This window comes from Nyctereutes procyonoides, unplaced genomic scaffold, assembly GCF_905146905.1.
Source record: "Nyctereutes procyonoides isolate TBG_1078 unplaced genomic scaffold, NYPRO_anot_genome, whole genome shotgun sequence".
Classification (NCBI taxonomy): domain Eukaryota; kingdom Metazoa; phylum Chordata; class Mammalia; order Carnivora; family Canidae; genus Nyctereutes; species Nyctereutes procyonoides.
In genome coordinates this window covers 13,334,966-13,352,240 of record NW_026575025.1, presented here as the reverse complement: position 1 = coordinate 13,352,240, position 17,275 = coordinate 13,334,966, and the positions used below count along the sequence as shown (strand labels likewise).

General features: G+C 59.4%; 3 protein-coding genes across 7 annotated transcripts; 1 reads left to right on the top strand and 2 right to left on the bottom strand.

Annotated features, from left to right (window-relative positions):
• Positions 1–354: 354 nt before the first annotated feature.
• Positions 355–9,970, bottom strand: EML3 (EMAP like 3). Of its 4 annotated transcripts, none has more exons than XM_055310824.1 (22): positions 9,660–9,970; positions 8,656–8,827; positions 8,317–8,577; positions 8,112–8,222; positions 6,970–7,037; positions 6,687–6,807; positions 6,296–6,466; positions 6,032–6,101; positions 5,839–5,949; positions 5,502–5,597; positions 4,976–5,131; positions 4,674–4,815; positions 4,081–4,232; positions 3,879–4,004; positions 3,656–3,787; positions 3,142–3,209; positions 2,305–2,393; positions 2,136–2,233; positions 1,926–2,013; positions 1,343–1,441; positions 884–1,014; positions 355–794 (listed from the first exon to the last, which is right to left on the bottom strand). In XM_055310824.1, exons 1-22 carry the CDS (start codon positions 9,679–9,681, stop codon positions 591–593), a joined length of 2,688 nt encoding a protein of 895 aa, XP_055166799.1. In that variant the 5' UTR covers positions 9,682–9,970; the 3' UTR covers positions 355–590. The 4 variants fall into 4 exon arrangements, with proteins under 4 accessions (XP_055166799.1, XP_055166781.1, XP_055166789.1 ...); XM_055310806.1 differs by having other exon boundaries at positions 6,687–6,810; positions 9,660–9,969; XM_055310814.1 differs by having other exon boundaries at positions 6,687–6,810; positions 8,317–8,574; positions 9,660–9,969.
• A 169-nt stretch (positions 9,971–10,139) lies between these two features.
• Positions 10,140–11,967, top strand: ROM1 (retinal outer segment membrane protein 1). The gene is made up of 3 exons (XM_055310844.1): positions 10,140–11,083; positions 11,380–11,626; positions 11,741–11,967. The coding sequence occupies exons 1-3, from the start codon at positions 10,494–10,496 to the stop codon at positions 11,957–11,959; spliced, it is 1,056 nt and encodes a 351-aa protein (XP_055166819.1). The 5' UTR covers positions 10,140–10,493; the 3' UTR covers positions 11,960–11,967.
• Positions 11,968–12,407: 440 nt separating this feature from the next.
• On the bottom strand, positions 12,408–17,140 carry B3GAT3 (beta-1,3-glucuronyltransferase 3). 2 transcript variants are annotated; one of them, XM_055315203.1, is made up of 5 exons: positions 16,868–17,132; positions 15,562–15,736; positions 13,786–14,146; positions 13,300–13,590; positions 12,408–12,920 (listed from the first exon to the last, which is right to left on the bottom strand). In XM_055315203.1, exons 1-5 carry the CDS (start codon positions 16,947–16,949, stop codon positions 12,822–12,824), a joined length of 1,008 nt encoding a protein of 335 aa, XP_055171178.1. In that variant the 5' UTR covers positions 16,950–17,132; the 3' UTR covers positions 12,408–12,821. The 2 variants fall into 2 exon arrangements, with proteins under 2 accessions (XP_055171178.1, XP_055171179.1); XM_055315204.1 differs by lacking the exon at positions 15,562–15,736 and having other exon boundaries at positions 16,868–17,140.
• Between the last annotated feature and the right edge of the window lie 135 nt (positions 17,141–17,275).

Here is a 17,275-nt window from a genome sequence, read left to right as displayed (position 1 = left end):
TCAGGTCGGAGAGAGAGACCCCAGAGATCGGCTCCTTCCGGAAGAGATTCGGCTCCCTCCGGCCAACCGCGGCCGGGCGCTCGGTTATTTCCGTTGCAGCTCGGCCCCGCCTCCGAGGGCGGGGGAAGAGTTGGGCTTAACTCTATCCTCGCCGGAGCCCCCGCATCTCCGCCTGAGGCCACGAAAGACTCGCGCGCCTTTGCGCTTCGCCGGGTTATTTGCAAGCGGCTTTGCCTATTATTTGCATGAGTGGCCTACGCTCCCCTACTCGGTCCAAACTCCTCTTTTTCTTCATCGCCACCCCCACAGGGCTCCGGAGGCACCCAGCCGCGCCCCACAAAAGGACTGAGAGGCGACTTTGCTTTTGGTTTATTGCCCCTCAGCAGGCGGCGGGAGTCAGGGCCCAGGCTGGGGCGGCCCGGCTCGGCCAGCGGGTCTCTACAGTGTGTGCGGGGGGTGCCATTCGCCCCCTCCAGGGAAACGCGCGATCAGGAATGTCTCGAAGTCCAGGAAAGGTCGGCCCCTGGTCCCGGGGGTTGCGGACCGGGCGGAGCCGTGCCGCAGGGCCGGTGAATGCCCTCCCGCAGCGGTCAGACGTCCAGAGAGGAGGCCGGGGACAGCGAGGGGGTTCGAGAGGGCGTGGCGGGCGCCGGCACCGCGCCCCCAGCGCCCAGCACTCGCCACTGGAAGATGCTGGCGTCCTTGCCGCCCAGCGAGATGAGGTGCGAGTCGTCGTGCGTGAACCGGACGCTGGTCACGTGGCTGCCGTGGCCGCCGTACACGAGGCTAGGCGCCTGGGCGAGAAGGAAGACGGAGCTGCGGCGGCGCCCAGCCCCGGGCCCGACCCGCCCGGCCGCAGCAGCCCAGCCCCGCGAGGCCTCACCTTGGCGCGCGCGCACGGGTACTGGAACAGGTGCACTTTGCAGAAGTCGTCGGCCACGGCCACCACGCGCTCGTTATGGGAGCGGCACAGGGAGTTGATGTCGGTGCCATCTGAGCCGTCTGGCCACACGCCTAGCACGGCGGCCAGCCTCAGTACGGCCTCCTCCCCGTGCCCACCCACGGCCCAGGGACGCACGTTCTGGTTGGTGCTCAGGCAGGGCGGCCACCCACCGGCCACCCACCGGCCACCCACCGGCCGCGTTCCAGGCAATCCTTCCCAGTCAGTCCTGACAGCCCAGGGCCTGAGGGGCCTCCCGGGCTGGATCTGCCCGCTTCTTGACGCCAACCCCTTGACACATGCCCGGCATGCCCAGCCCAGGGAGGACTCCACCTCGCCCCCCACCCCACCCCACCCCACCCCACCCCACCCCTCCCGAATGGTTCCAAAGGCCCTGCTCACCATAGACATGGAAGCCCAGCACGCAGGTGTAGGTGGCCCACTCCCGGTCTCGGCTGTCATAGCGATTCCTCAGCAGCTTGCAGCCTCCAACTACGTCCCCTGGGGAGAGGGGGCCCACCCAGCTCAGCTCTAACCCTGCCCTCAGTCGGGAAGACATCGGGAAGGGCAGATTGTTAAGACTTGCTTGAGGTAGTGGCCAGTGATCTGGTCACCAAGGTAGCCCTCAGCTGAGGGCAGAACCCAACCGCATATGTTTCCTGAATTCTTGCTGAAGTTCTAATGGCTTCTCATCGGTTCCTCCTCCCTACATTGGCCAATCCCTCCATACCTGCCCTGAGAAACTTGTCCAAAACAATCTTTCCTAGTACATTTTTCAGCTCTCTCCTCATGGGGAAAGATACGGTGATTTTGGGGTTGTGCAATTCCAACTCCATTTCAATCCCATCTCCACCTTCCTGTCCAACACCCTCTCTGCCTGAAGTTCCCTACAGATTCTCCTTCAACCCTCCCAACCAGGAGCCCCCCAAACAAATAAAACCCACCCAGTGACCCATTCCCCATGCTCTCCCCTCCTGCCACTCACAGTAAAGGATCTCATAGTCCCCAGAATTGGACATGATGAAACTCCCATCCTTAGACCAGTCAAGGTGAGTGATAAAGCTGGAGTGACCCTAGGAGCAAGGGTCAAGAGACTAAAAATGTAGCCATTTCCCGTACCCAGATCCCCCTGAGCACATTAGACCCCTTCAAGAGACCTATGGCAATGCCCCACCCTCCACCCCAGCTTCCTCACCACACAGCGGCCAAAGCGGTTGGACTTGGCACCGTCGCTGGAAACACTATAGATGTAGATCATGTTGTCATGGGAACCAATGGCCAGGTACAACCCATCTACAAAGACAGTCACTCAGAGAGGGAAGGGCCAGGGACGGGTCTGGGTCCAGGGTAGGGGTGGCTCTCACCTGGGCTGTACCGGACCACTGAGAGCTGCTCATTGCCATCAGTGACGTCAGACACAATCTCTCTGGTCTCTGTGTCCAAAACCAGCCACCTGGAAAGGAAATAGTAAAAAGCAGGTGAGAGGTTACCTGTCCTGGGCAAGGTGGGGACTGGCGAGTTGGAGAGTCTCAGAGGTGTGGACAGAAAGGCTGTAATGTAGACAAGCCGCAACTGCGTCCATTGTTTGTTTTTGAAAAAAGGAGAGTGGGAGAAGGGGCAGAGGGAGATGCAGAGAGAGAATCTTAAGCAGGGCTCCGTGCCCAGTGCAAGCCCACGTAGGGCTGGATCCCACGACCCTGATATAAAGACCTGAGCTGAAATCAAGAGTTGGTATTTAACCCATTGAGCCACCCAGGTGCCCCCACCACTGCATTCTTAGGCTAGGAATCCGGAAGGGGCTAGAGAGATAAAGGCTGAAGGACTTCTGATGCCTCTAAGAGGGGAATAGAGGGGCCCACTAGGAGGACCTGGTGAGTCTGGTCCAGACCTGGGAGTCTGGGAGCCTGTCACTTCCCTTTGTTAGTCTCTCCTGTGCCCCTCCTATCCCCACCGCTTCTCTATCCTAAGCAGCCACCTCCTCCACACTCCCAGGCTCAGAGGGAAGTGGTTGAGGGTAATGACAGCTGCCACAGGAGAGCAAGGGAGGCAGGGGGCTGCAGAGAAAAGCACTGAGGAGCAGGAAGGTGCAGCTGAGGCTCCCGAGCAGGCAGCAGCCACACTCCTCCCCCCACAAACCCCATTACCGGGAACCCTTCCCGTACCTCCTACTTTCCCCTACGGGGAATCCTGGCTCCTCTTACCTCCCTGTGTTCAGTCCCACGGCTACAACTGCCCCACTGGGGTGGAAGTCAGCACAGAGACCCGTCTCCTGGGAGGGGGGAGAAGGTGAATTCAAGAAGATGCCTTTCTAGTGAAGGTTCCCAGATGGACACCTCTTCATGTTGGTAACACCAAAGGCTTCTCCTCCCAAGGATGAGCTGGGGAGGAGAGGGACAGTAGACCTGGGGTGGAGGCAGGGTGTCACTGGAGCCTACAGGAGGTGATACTCAAAATACTTAACAACCAGAACTGAGCTGGGAAGCTGTGCCAGAGAGTCGCCATTTGTTGCTGGGTCAAGGGGAGGTCTGGGGGCTTGGGGGCAAGGGGGCAGTGCTTAGGGGGCACTGGAGGTATCTGCACAGAAGAATGGAGATTTTAGTAGCCCGTGCAGCTGGTTACCTCTGAGGAGAAGGGACAGGGATGTTGGGAAAGGAGTGGCGGCCACAGAAGCCATGGTGGGTGTGGCACTGGGGATCCAGGCACATAGGGCTCTACCTTGAGGTCAATGCTCCAGGCCAGCGCATGGCCCTCCCCATCCCACAGGCAGAGCTGCCGGTCGTGGCCACAGGTGAGGAAACGGTTCTGGAAGGGATGCGTGCAGAGCCCCCAGAGCTCATCCGTGTGGCCCTGCAGCAGAGCATGGGCTGTCACCTCTGCCCTACCTTAGCAGCTCTTCCCACCCTCCTCCCCTCCTCCCCGGAGCCCTCAGCCCCCTAACCTGGATGACAGGGGAGAAGCCCTGAGCCAGATCTCCCCTCAGCAGTGCATTCTTTGTGGTTCCCACCAGCAGTTGAGAGCCCGGGCCCTCAGCAATGGCCCGCACCGCTCCAAAGTGTTCAGGAATCTACGGAATGGTGTCAGAAGGTCAGGGTCCCGCTAGCCAACCCTCTTCCTCCTCCCTCCCTTGACCCCAGCCTCACCTCAGCCTCCTGGAGGGCCACCAACCCCGGCCCCCACTGCACCAGCCGGCGGTCCCGGCCACCACCACTCAGCACAGTCCCATCCCGCCGGAGACACAGGGCAAAGATGGAACCTTCGTGAGCGTGGGCCTGTGCCACAATCCCATAGGTCTCTGTTGGCAAAGTCACAAGTGGGTCATGCCGTAGGGGTGCTGGGAAGTGGGGAATTGGAGCAGCCCTGGCCGGCACAACAGAATGATAACTCCCAGCTGCTGAGCACCTACTGAATACGGTCTCTGATCCTCGGCTATTATTTTACCCAGTTTACAGACTGGACAATGGAGGCTCAAAGACCTGAGATAACTTTCTAAAGGCCAAATACCCAGCAGCAAAACTGGAATGTGAACCCAGGACCTGGCAGACTCTGTAGCCCCTAGCCCTGCCCCTTTGCCATGGCGTCCCTACCCTTCTAGAATGCCCTCCTGGAGGGCCCCGGTGGGGTCCCAGACAACTATCAACTCTCGTGTTTAAAAAAAAGGGGGATCCTCTTCTCTGCTCCCACAGACCCTCTGGGGTACCAGACTTCCCAGATGCCACCCCCAAGTACCATGTACCTTTGGCCCCACCCCTGCCTGGGGTCCTGGAATCTGAGAGGCTCCGTCCCCAGGTGAGAATGTTCCCCTCTGAATCCCCAGTGAGAATGTCTCCATCCGGGAGGAACACAAAGCAAGGGATAAACTTGGGTTTCTTATATTTCTAGGGGAGAGGCAAGCAGAGAGCAGGGGTCAAAGGGAAGGGCAAAGACAAAGTCACATGCCATTGCCAGGTGGATAGTATTAGGGTCTACACTACTCAGATGGATACTTTCACCTCTACCCTGTCCTCCCATGTTACCCCACACCCATCCACGCCTCACCCCAAAGACGCCCTGTTTCCGGGTGAGGGTCCCGTTTCCAGGGACCCCTGCTCCTCCACTCCAGTTCCAGAAGTGGACGTGGGATTTCCCACTGGTGACAATACAGCTGCTGTCACGAGGGCTGAAGCCAACGGCCAAGACTGAGTCATTTGTACTCTGAAGGGAAGATACTAGATTCAGCTACCCCAAGCCCTGAGCACCCACACTCTGACTCTTCAGTTTGCATCCTGACAGCTGGTCTGCTGAAGTCTCAAAACCCCAGGACAAGTCTGGTTCCCTAAGAGCACCCCCACCCCCTCCCCCAGTCACTCATGATGCCAGCACCACTCTAATGCCTAACACAAGATCACTCAGGAAGCCAGAATTTCCATAGTCACCTCTCCCAGCCTCAGAGAGGCTATGAGACTTGCTCCAGGTGACCCAGCCAGAAATGAAGTCGATGTTTGGGGAAGCCTGGAGCTATCTGTACTCCACTGCTCTGGGCACCCTAACCTCACTGCCCTGCCAGGCCACCTGGACTCCTCACCTTAATCTCAGCCAGCTTTGTGCCCCGGCTGCAGTCCCACACTGACAGCATGTGCTCATTGGAATCATCCACCACACAAAGAAAAGCACCCTGATCCTGCAAATAGGGGACACATCGAGGCGGGCCAAGTGAGGCCTCAAGGTCTGTGGGTTCACAGTCATCAGGCAAAGGCTGCCATCGCGGGTTGAGCGGGCAGGTGAGGTGGACCCCTGTCCCTTTCTCAGGAAAGTCGGCTGGGTTCAGGAATGCCAGAACTCCTGAGGCGTCCTGGTGAAGTGCAAGGATGAGGTTTCTGGTCAAGGAATATGGGGGCCAAGGAGCTTGAGGGCCAGCTCACCGCCACTGAAAAGGCCAGGGCTCCTACACCCCGCTCGAAGGCCCCCAGTCCAATCTCCTGCAGCTTCAGCAGTGTCTCAGAGTCCCAGACATGAACCACAGGTTGTAGGGGCTGGTAGAGAAGAGGTCAGGATGTGAAGGGCAGCCAGGCTAGAATTTCCTCCCGTCTGCCCAGGGTTTGACTTTGGCCTTACCTTTCCATCTTTATCCACCCCAGCTGTCTGTCCTGAGGCTACACGGACACCATCGGGGTGGACGGCCAGGCTAAGTGGAAGGAGGAGACACTCTCGGGAAGGGGGTTGGTCTCCCAAGACCCCCCAGGACACCCTTCTCCATGCTTGCAGACCAGCAAGGCAACTCTTCTTTCCTGCTCCTCTGCACCCTCCCAGATCCCGTTCCTGCCACACTAACCATCCCCACACCCAGAACTGCCCGCTCCCAGGCCTCGGGCCCCTCACCATCGAACGCAGTCCGTGTGGCCCCGGTAATGTCTCTGGCCACCACCTCCAGGACCCCCTGGGCCTCCCTCAGGCCGGTACAGCACCACCACGCAGGCAATGAAGTAGACCACCTCCCCAGAGCGCAGCACAAACAGATTAGAGCGGGAGTCACGACCCCTGTACCCATAACTGGAGTGGGGATCACAGTCAAGGAAAGGGTCAGACCGAGGGCAGAGTGAGGAAGAGTGGGGACAACAAAAGAGCTTCTGGCTGGCAGCACCACTGGCAGAAGATGGGAGGGGCGGATTCCGATGGCTTCCTGATCCCGCAGACCCAGGGGGAAGCCAGAAAGAAGGGGGGTTCCCAAGATGGGAAAGGGGTCCCCATGGGACTGGAGGGGGCAGGATACACCCAGTCAAGGCTGAGGGTCTCCGGGGGTGGGCCGCTGGGCAGCTCCTCAAGGCTGCGGATGCCAGATGGGATGTACATGGTAATGGGGCGGCCGCGAAGGAACATCTTCACTGAGATGCCTTCTACAGAGAAAAGGGGGGTGTCAACCACCACCCTGCAGCCTCCCTCTCGGGAAAGCCAGAGCAGGACTCTACCCACCACACCTCACAGGTCCCCCGAAATAGCTCCTGGGGCTGTAGCCCAAACCCTAACTCCATCGTGCCAGACTTCTCCGTACATACCCAAATTATAATTGCTCCTCCGAGACCCAGGACCCCCGGGGCTGGAGAGGGGGTCTTTCCCTCCACGGCTGTTGGGAAAGAGAGAGGAGCAGAGTGATGAGGTCAGGTCCTGAGACGTAAGTGGGGAAGGGCAGGACACAGGAAAGGAGGTTCACCCAGACACCTCTGCAGGCTTTTAGCCTGCATCCAGAGCATTCAGGGCCCCAGAGTAGATAGGGACTCTCGGCTCCGTTGTAAGAGATGAGAAAGTTTGGGCTGAAGGGGCTGAGCACTCAGCACAGAGCCCTAAAGTTTGTGAGAGGCAGAGTGGCATGGCAGGGGGGAGCCCCTTCTCCTAGACCACAGGCCTCTGGCTGGCCTTTTCATTTCTCCATCTGTAAAATGGGACCAGAGTGAATCCAGAATGTACACCAGCCCTGCCTTTCAGGGATCTGGGAGGAAAGCAAGAATGTCTTTATGTCTCAAGAGGAAAGTAACAGGTGAATTCCACAGAGAGCTGTCACTAGACCATATGGCTGCAACATCTCTTCAGAGAATAAAGAAGAAACCAAGGACAGGGTTCAAATGAACACACAGGAGTCCTGAAGCCTGTACGCACCCTGAGATAACCATGCTCAGCCACTAGGATTTCCCCCTTGCTGTCTAGAAATAAAGCCTGGGAGATGAGGGGGAAGGGGGAGGGGGTTACAGGGTGAGGGGTAGGGTTGAAACTCTGAAAACAAGTCATCCATGAAAATCACGAGAGCTTGTGGTACCTCCTAAACTCTTGGAAGGTACGCAGTGAAACAGCAGAACTGGAGTCGGAAAGAGTAGGGTTCATATCCTAGCTCTAGCTGTGTGACCCCAGACAAATCACTTACCCTCTCTGAGCCTGCTTCCTCACCTGGACAATGAACAGCATGACACCACCTACCCCCCCAAGGATGTTGTGGGGAACTGAATGAGATGGAGGAGGTTGAGAGTTTAGCACAGTGCCGGGTACACAGCAGACCCCCCCAGGGGTGCTTCTTCCTTTCTTCCTGTTGGCCAATGAGGTCCCCCCCACCCCACCCAGGGAAGTGAGGTGTGGGATGTGGAAAGTCAAAAGCCTGAGCCTGGGGGTGGGGGGGCAGGCGGGGGGTGGCGGGGGAAGCCTCGCCCACCTCTCTGTGCTCCCTGACCGCAACAACAGGTTGGCTGAGGAAGCTGCCTTCCGGGAGAGTTTCTGCCTGGGCCGCTCTGAGGGGGATGAGGAGGAAGAATTTCTCCGTGGCCTGGTAGGAGCATAGTGAGCAGGTAAATATCACTCCCTCTGTTCCTGCTCCCCAACCCTCCCACCCCTCCTGGCCTCTGCCACAGGACACTTACGTGTCAGCACGCTGTGGGGGCTGCGTTAGCCTGAGGATCCCCGGGGGGCCAGGGGAGCCAGTGCCACTGCTGCTGCTGCCCCCTCCTTCAGACTGGGTCCCACTAGGCTCTTCACTGCCCCCCTGTGGGGCCGGGGGGCCATTGCTCAGGCCAGAGGGTCCCAGGGATGCCTCCCGCTCCGCCTCTGTTTCGGTCTGGGTGCCGCGGCTCACCAAGGAGGGGCTGCATGGGGGTGGCAGTCCGGGGGGCGCTGCAGGGCTGCTGGGGAGACAGTGAATCAACCTGATGCCCCTAGAGGTCCCTGGAAGAAAGAGGAAGAGGGTGTGACAATGTGTATACCTGTCCCTTGTGGCAGCTAGGGTGCCAGAGTCCTGCAGGGAGTTGGGGGGCGCCTGCAGCCGCAGCAGGCGGAGAGCTTCGGCCAGGGCTGCCTTTACCAGCTCCATCTCCTTCTCCTGCACCTGAAGCCGCCGACTCAAGGACTGCAGGGCCTCCTGAGCAGGGCCCTCACCTGGGAACAGGGCAAGAGGCACTTAGAATGGACCAACCACCTGAAGAAAGGGCTGAGGGGCTTCTGTCTTCCCCCAACTTCGCATTTGTCCGACAGCACTGCCCCCTTCAAGCAGCCCCAGGCTTGGAGGCTGGCCGGGAGGGGAGGAGACGGGTGGTAGAGGATCAAGGGCCTCCTTCTGGCAGGGCAGGCGGGGAGCCTGGCAAAGCTCCCTTCCTGCTGCTGTCTCAGCCTCCGCAAAGACAGGGAGTACCATAGAGTCCCAGGGGGGAAATATGGGGTACTGCCCCGGAACGTGGGAACCACAGAGGGAGGCCCGGTGCAGCTCAGAGGTGACTGCCCACCGCAGAGCAGGCTCAGCTCTCCAGGGAAGGCAGAGAAACAGAGAGGGAGGGGGGCCCAAAAGAAGAGGGGGACACGGGAATACAGTCATCTGAGGGCTCAGAAGACCAGAAGAGATCCAGAACGACCCGACCCGGGAGGGTATAGGTGGAGACGGAGTCATAGTGAAGGTCCCAGGGTAACGGGTCAGAAGTAAAACGACCCGAAATACCAGGAGAATAGGCCCGTAATAACACCTAACACCGGGGAGCAGAGGAACATCAAGGGGCCCAGAGTAACATGGGGAGTGGATGACGTTGAGGAAGGTGGAAATGACAGCAGGAGATCCAAATAACGAGGAAGAGCGACCTGAGGCACCGTGGAGGATGCTCAGAAGCCCTGAGGCCGAGGAGCACGCGGGGACACCACCAGACGCCCGGCGGGCAGTGGCAGCGGCCGACCAGCCGGCGCTCCGGGAAGGGGCACGCCGCCCGCCCCGCCCCGTACTCACCGGGCCCCCCGGCCCCGTCCATCCGGCCCCGGCTTGCTCCGAGCGGCGGCGGCGGCGGAGGCTTCTAAGCCGCCGGGGCCATGGCCAGGGAGAGGGGAAGGGGAAGCACCCTGGGGCGCGCGCGCACGGCTGCTGTGCCACCCCCCGGGGGCGCTGTCGGGCGCGGGGAAAGGGCCTGGAGGGGGCGCTGTGGGGCGGGGGCGGCAGGCTCCAGGGCCCCCCGGGGCCTCGGACTCTCCCGGGGCCGCTCTCGGCTCCCGGGGGTGCAGTGGCGGGGCCGTCCCAGGCCCCAGCGCCGCAGCACAAACAGGCGCCGGACGCTGAGCCGCCAGGAAGCGCGGGAGGGGGGGCGGGACGTTGGGGGAGGCCGGGCCGCCCGGTGGTAACCCCTCCCTGTCCGGGCTTCGGGGCTCAGGACCCGGGCAGGGCCCACTTGCTGACCCCTGGGCCCCCTCCGGGCCTCCGCGTCCTTAGGGATCCCCCGCCCCCGGACTCCCTGGGGTCTTCTCTGGTCCCGGTACCCGGCCCTTAGCCCCTAGGGGCAGAGCCGACCCGCCCCTCCCCACTTCCGCGAGGGGACCGGGGCGGGGTTACGAAATGGGCCCTCTGCCCGGGGGCGGGGCTTTCCCTAAGGGGCAAGGCAAAGGCATCTCGAATTGGGGCTTGGCAGGGGCCAGGGCAGCGGGTTATTAAGGCTAGGGGTGGGCGGATTCCCAGGGTATTGGGGTCAGGGTGGCATTAGCCCGGCTCAAGCCAGGCTGGGCTGACTCAGCATCCCGTCCCCACCAACCCTCGTCCCCGACAGCTCTGCTTCCCCTTGGGCAGAGATGGGAGATGGCGCCGGTGTTGCCCTTGGTGCTGCCCCTGCAGCCCCGCATCCGTCTGGCACAGGGGCTCTGGCTCCTCTCCTGGCTGCTGGCGTTGGCGGGTGGCCTCACCCTTCTCTGTAGCGGGCACCTCCTGGTTCAGCTGTGGCACCTCAGCACCTTCTTGGCTCCCTCCTGCCCATTTGCCACCCTGCCCCAGGTTGCCCTGGCAGCTGGCACAATGGCTCTGGGCACAGGCCTGGTGGGTGCAGGAGCCAGCAGGGCCAGTCTGGATGCAGCTCAATACCCTCCGTGGAGAAAGGTCCTGGGCCCACTGCTGGTGGCTGGCACAGCTGCAGGCGGAGGTCTTCTGGTCTTCGCCCTGGGGCTGACCCTGGCTTTACCTGGGAGTCTGGACACTGGGCTGGAGGAGGGCCTGGGGACTGCCTTGGCTCACTATAAAGACACAGAGGTGCCCGGACACTGTCATGCCAAACGGCTGTTGGATGAGCTCCAGCTGAGGCACCACTGCTGTGGGCGGCACGGATACAAGGATTGGTTTGGGGTCCAGTGGGTCAGCAGCCGTTACTTGGATCCCAGTGACCAGGACGTGGTTGAGTGAGTGTTCTGTCTCTCCCCACCCCCGGCTCCTCCTGGCCTCCTTCCCCTCCTTTCCCTTCTTCTCCTCCCCCCTTGAAACCCACCTCACCCCCATAGGCAATAAATAGAGCATAGTGATTGAGAGAATTGGTTGCAGATCTGCTGTTTATTAGGTGTGTGACCCACGGCATGTGACCAAACTGCTCCGGGCCCATTTTGTCATCTGTAGGATGGAGATAATCCCGTGCCCTGCAGCTTCTCCGCCGGGGTCTCTATTTCCAGACATCCTGACACACCTGCCCCTCTCTTTACAGTCGGATCCAGAGCAACGTGGAAGGCCTATATCTGATCGATGGTGTCCCTTTTTCCTGCTGCAACCCCCACTCGCCCAGACCTTGCCTGCAAAGCCGGCTCTCAGACCCCCACGCACACCCTCTCTTTGATCCCCGTCAGCCCAGCCTAAACCTCTGGACACAAGGATGCCACGCAGCACTGCTGGGGCACCTGCAGAGCTTGGCGAGCACACTGGGCAGCATGCTGACTGTCACCTTCATGTTGCAGGTGAGTCAGCAACATGGGGGCCCCCTCCATCTGGGCCCCCCCTCATTGCTTCTACCCCTGGCTCCAGGGACCTATTGACCCTCACTGACCTCTTGCCCCTTGCCTCCCCCACAGATTCTGGTGCTCCTGGGCCTGCGGTACCTCCAGACGGCACTGGAGGGGCTTGGAGGAATCATCGATGGGGAGGGAGAGGCCCAGGGCTATCTCTTTCCCAGTGGGCTGAAAGACATGCTGAAAACAGCATGGCTACAGGGGGGGGTTGCTCACAGGCCAGCACCTGAGGAGGCCCCAGCAGAAGAGGCACCTCCTAAGGAGGGTCTACCTGAGGCCTAGTGGCCTGAAGCTTGGGTGGGGGTGGGGTGGGGTTTGGGCAGGGGGGAGGGGAGGGATGGACAGGAATGAAAACCTCACAACTCTGTACCAAGGCTCCAGATGGGGGAGTCCCTGTGATTAGGGGGGTTAAGGATAGTCAGGGAGCTGGACTGGTAGCAGCAAGAGAACTAGGTGTCTGGGGCCTAGCCCCTGTGGCCAGAACCACCGGACAACCAGAAAGCACACGGGGTGATGGGAGAGCAGCGTGGGGAGAGCTGGAGACTGCTCCTGGCACACAGACTCAATAAAGCTTTTGGACTGAAACCACTCAACTTCCTCTTCAAGGGGGTGGAGGGCCCTGGGAGAACTGATTTCTATCTGATAAAGATGCCGGGACTCCCAGGTCCTGACTCTGGTGAGGATCAAATGCAAGAACCAGACGTGCGTTACAAAGGAAACCAGAGGCCCCTCCAGCTCATGATCTTTTATTCTGGAGGTGGGGGGGGGGATGGGATCCGCATGCTCAGGTGGGGAAGGTCCAGCCCAGCTCCTCCAGCCCCCCAGCCCATGCCTAGCCCCAATAAGTTACCCAGTTGCTTAGCAGCCCTCCTGAGTGTCTGTCCTTCTGCCCCACCCCAGACCGAGCTGACCTGGTTCAACACAAGGGCCGCTTGTCCCCAGCCTGTGGGCAGTGCCACATGGCAGGCTGGGGGAGAGGAGAAGCAGCTGGGCCACGCTCTGGGGCTGAAGGGGCAGAGGAGCCACCCCCTGGCTCTGAGGGGTCAAGATTTGGAAATCTGCCGCCCAGGCTGGCCAGGGGCCCAGTCCCCCAGCTTCGTGCCTGACGAGGTGGTAGTCAGGGGCGGGGGTGGGGGGGCCGCCATCACACCTCAACAGCTGGGTCTGAGCCTCGGCCCTGCCGCTGTAGCTGTTCCTCCTGCTTCATCTTGGGCTTCTCTGTCCGTGTATGCCACACCAGGACCTGTTGTGGGAGCATTTCAGTTAGAACTGAAAATAGCATAGCCCACAGCATAGCCCGAATTCTCTTACTGCCGCCTCTACACACATAGCATTAGATTCAAGTGTGCAGGGCAGGGGCTGTAGTGCCTCTAAAATAGGGCTTTCTCCCCTTACCCCCTCTGGGCTACATGGGTGCCCAGGTGACAGAGTGCAGGAGACCATTTCTTTCCCTGGCTCCCAGCTCCCCCTCCAGGGGAGTAAGCAAGGTTGAGTCTGAGCTCTGCAGGGTCCTTCCTTGTTCAAACAACTGTTCTTCCCCTCCTCCCCAAAGCCTTCCTCCACATTCCCCATCACCCTTCCACATCCCAGAGCCAGGTTTCTACCCACCTCCAGCCCCTTACCCGAGTGCAGTTAGCTGCCCGGGGCTCCAGGTCCTTGGGATCCACAAGGTGACTCAGGAGACTGCTCTCCAGGTGGCCCCGGGGAGCAGTAGCATCAAACTGGGCATTGGGCTTAGCCAACAGCAAGGACAGGGCAACAGCAAATCCTGCCATATCCACTGGGAAGGGCCTGTTGGGCTCCCATGCCGTGTGGAAGCCCACAACCCGGCCATCCTGTACCTGAGGGCCCTCAAATCGCAGGCCGCCCACCAGCCCCACGGGCCACACTGAGACACCACGGGTCCAGCGCATCTAAGAGAGGTCAGGAGAAAAGAAACAGACAGGGTGGCCCAGGGGCAAGGGAGCAGCAGGAAGGGCCAATGGGCTCATTCTGCCCCACTGCTCCCCATCCTCCCACAACATCTTTCCAGAGAAACACCAGTAACCAAGGGAACAGGTGAAGCTGGCTCCACCTGCCTCCTTCTCCATCCCCACCCCAGGGCTCACCTCCTCAAAGAGTTCCCGGCTGTAGGTGTTGTCATCATCAGCAAAGTACACGACTCCCCGGGTGCCAGCTGGGGGGGGGTCCTTCTCTCCCCCGACAGCACCCCCTCCACTCCGGAGCCAGTCGAGGGCCCTGTTGCGTTGTTCTACACCACGGGGCCGAACCCAGCCTGGCTCACCCTCTCTGAGCCGTTGGGCCTTGGGGGTGAGGACCGCCAGGTGTGTGAAGAGGAGGCCAGAGGCAGCCAGCAGCCCTGAGACCAATGGGGTGGGGCCCTCAGCATCCTCCACCAGCAGCCAATGCAGCCGGGGCACCAGGCTCAGTGTCTGGGACAGCCGCACCAGCTCCGCTTTCTGCACCAGCCTGCAGGGGAAAAGATACGTAGGAGGGCAAGGGGTCGGGACCATTTGCTCACTCCCGCCAGTATACATAGCTTCTCCCAGGCCCCTTCTAGTATCCCCCACAGCATTTGCCCAACCAATACCCAAATTCCTCTTCTTGCCTGTCAACTTCACACCGCACTCTCCTGCAGCCCATGTCTGGCACCCGCCTCAACCCCAGGGCTCTGGCTGTGGGAGACTACAAGTTAAGGGCACAGGCTTTGGAATCAGACAGATCTAGGTTTGAATGCCAGCTCTGTAACTTAGTAGGTGAGACACTGGGGGAAATGGGTCAGATCTCCCCAAGCCTGTTTCCTTGGCTGTGAAAATGGGAATAACAGCACTTTACAACGATTTTGTCTTAAAGGTCAAAAATTTTTTTTAAGATTTTATTTATTCATTCATGAGAGACAGAAAGAGAGAGGCAGAAACACAGGCAGAGGGAGAAGCAGGTTCCCATCCAGGGAGCCTAATGTGGGACTTGATCCCAGCACTCCAGGATCACGCCCTGAGCCAAAGGCAGACACGCCCAACTGCTGAGCCACCCAGGCTTCCCCTTAAAGAGCAAATTTTAATGACTTTCTAAAATACCAGGTGCTCTTCCTGGGTTTCCAGGATGAGAAATTTAGATGAGCCCTTTGCCTCATTCCTCTCCAGGAGAGGATTTATCTAAGGTTAGACAGGAAACTGGGAAGGTGTGACCCAGTCTTTTCTAGATTTATCCCTCAATTGCTCTGCTTGCCGTGGGGTTGGGGCTGCGTGTGTGGAAGGGGACAGGGTCTAGAGCTGCCTGTGCTTTTATGGGTAAGCCATTTGATTCCCCTGAGGTGTTGGCAGGCTCTTTATTTTTATTTTTTTTAATTTTTAATTTTTTTTTTTTAGGCTCTTTAGCTATAAACCTAAAACCAGGTTCCCCAGGGGTTTGTGCCAAAATAAAAGTTACATTTTAATTAAAAAAAAAAAAAAAAGCCCTTACTTAGCACAGTGGCTGGTAGAGAGTGAACATACCACAAATCATAGCTGGGGTAACTGTTTCTAGACCTTAGTATGACAGTAAGGCCAGGCCCTTTTCTACTTCAATTAGCCAGTGGTCCCCAGACTTTCTCACCAAAGGATCCCTGAGAGAGTGAATTCAAGGGCAAGCTCAACATTTCTTTGAAACTTTGTTATTCTATCTTAAAATTTGTTAAGAACTGTGTATTCTATTTCATAGCATACCCGTTTCCCTAGAGAAACAGTCATTTCCCCACAAATCTTTGAGGAAAGATGTGGTTCCTTTATCCTCTCATTTGGCATGCCCTCACCTACAGAACACCCTCTAGCCCAGTGCCTCCCCAAACTCCATCAACACCAACATCCTGGCCCTGGCAGGCCTCTTGGGTACACCAGACCCCATACCTGGCGTAGGTGGGGGTAACAACATAGATAGTAGGCAGGGCCTCAGGTTCAGGGGGCTGGGCAGGGGCAGGGGGTGGGCGACGGAGATCAGCTTGCAGCTGGGAAATCCTCAGATCCTTCTGCCGAAGCTGCTCTGCTGCTGCGCGCAGGGGAGGGAGGCAGTCACATGGCTGACCTGGTCCCAGGAAGCAGGGATGGGGGCAGAGAACCACAGCATGTTGAGCATCCCAAAGGGGCAGAACGTTCTCATTCAACTCCTAGCCAGTGTAGGGGGAAATCTCCTGACAACTTCCCCAACAGCCTCTTCCACGCCTCGGGGGTGGGGGGCTCATGGTCTCAATCAGCAGCCCTCTCCAACCAGTCAAGTCCATCTGTTACAGCTTTCATTTGAATATTGAGCTGATCATCTGCCTCCAACCCTTCTACTTGCTGATCCTCATGTTGCTGCCTTCTAGAGATGTAAAGAACAACTAAATCTCCTGAAACAGGGCAGTCTTTTAAATACCTGAAGATCAAGCCCTAAGCCGTCTGCCTAAGAGGCAAAGTTCAATCTGTTCCCGTGGCTGTGTGACCAAAGACTCATAAAATTCATTGATTCCATTATTGGATAAATATTTATTGAATGCTCCTCGTGGGAGGCACAGCCTTAGGTGCTGCGGATACAGCAGGGGGGAAAGCAGACATGGTCCCTGCCTTCATGGAGCTTTCAGTTTAGTGGAGGAGGCAGGCACTGAGCAAAGAAACAAATTAGTAAAATTGTCACGAACTGTGACAAGGGCCACGAAGGAGACGTATAAGATAGAGTATAAAAGAGAATCCAGAAAAAGCAGTTACTCTAGCTAAAGTGGTCGGGGAAGGACTCTCTGAGGCGGTGACATTTGAGCTGAGACCTCAAGGATGAGAAAGAGGCGACCAGGAAAGAAATGGGAGAAAAGCACCGCAGCCAGAAGGTACAGGTGAAGCGCTTGAGAGAGCAACGCGCGTGGGCTTTTCGAGAAACTGTCACACAGCCAGTGCGGCCGGAGCAGAGCGAGCGAGTGGGGAAGGAAAGGGGATTGCCAAGGCCGATGGCCACAGGATCATGCGGGGCCTTGCGGACTCGGGAAAGGAGTCCGCAATTCATCCGAGGTGCGGCGGGAAGCCGCGGCGCGTCCTACAGAGAGGAGGGCGCCCGGCTGCTGCACAGGGCTGTCGGAGGGCCGAGCGGGCTGCGTGGTGCCTGCGCGGAGCTTCATCCCCAGGGCGGGCTGCACGGCGGCGGGCGCCCTCAGGCGGGTCCGCCGCACCCCCGCCCCGCCCCGCTCACCGAGCTGCACCAGCGCGTAGAGGAGGCCTGCGATCGACACCAGGAAATAGGCGAGAAACACGTTCTTCAGCTTCAGCTTCATGGCCGTGCGGCCGCCGGCGCCGGAGCAGGCGGGGTCCGGGGGGAACCAAGGGGGGGTCCCCGCCCCCCATCCGCCAGCCTGCAGACCCCGCCCCTGCAGCGGCCCCGCCCCGCGTCCCGCCTTCCTCACGCTCCTCTTCACCGGCTCGGGTGAGCTCGGGCCGGTGGCGCCCGCCCGGGCCCACTTCCGGTCAGTCTGCACCCCGCCCCCCGGGTTAATTTCCGGTCCCTCCGCCCAGTTCTGGGAACCACGGGAGTCGGTGACGTCACATCCGGTGTGGCGTGCTCGCGTGGCGGGCGGTCAGTCGCCTGGTGGGAGTGACTTTG

Coding starts and splice junctions, on each gene's coding strand:
- EML3 (XM_055310806.1), bottom strand. CDS start 9,681: ATGGACGGGGCCGGGGGGCCCG. Junction 8,828..9,659: donor GGACGGGGCCGGGGGGCCCG/GTGAGTACGGGG, acceptor CCCTGTTCCCAG/GTGAGGGCCCTGCTCAGGAG. Junction 795..883: donor ACCCGTGCGCGCGCGCCAAG/GTGAGGCCTCGC, acceptor CTTCTCGCCCAG/GCGCCTAGCCTCGTGTACGG.
- ROM1 (XM_055310844.1), top strand. CDS start 10,494: ATGGCGCCGGTGTTGCCCTTGGTGCTGCCCCTGCAGCCCCGCATCCGT. Junction 11,084..11,379: donor AGTGACCAGGACGTGGTTGA/GTGAGTGTTCTG, acceptor CTCTCTTTACAG/TCGGATCCAGAGCAACGTGG. Junction 11,627..11,740: donor CTGTCACCTTCATGTTGCAG/GTGAGTCAGCAA, acceptor CCTCCCCCACAG/ATTCTGGTGCTCCTGGGCCT.
- B3GAT3 (XM_055315203.1), bottom strand. CDS start 16,949: ATGAAGCTGAAGCTGAAGAACGTGTTTCTCGCCTATTTCCTGGTGTCG. Junction 14,147..15,561: donor GTTACCCCCACCTACGCCAG/GTATGGGGTCTG, acceptor TTTCCCCTGCAG/GCTGGTGCAGAAAGCGGAGC. Junction 13,591..13,785: donor GCCGGGAACTCTTTGAGGAG/GTGAGCCCTGGG, acceptor GACCTCTCTTAG/ATGCGCTGGACCCGTGGTGT.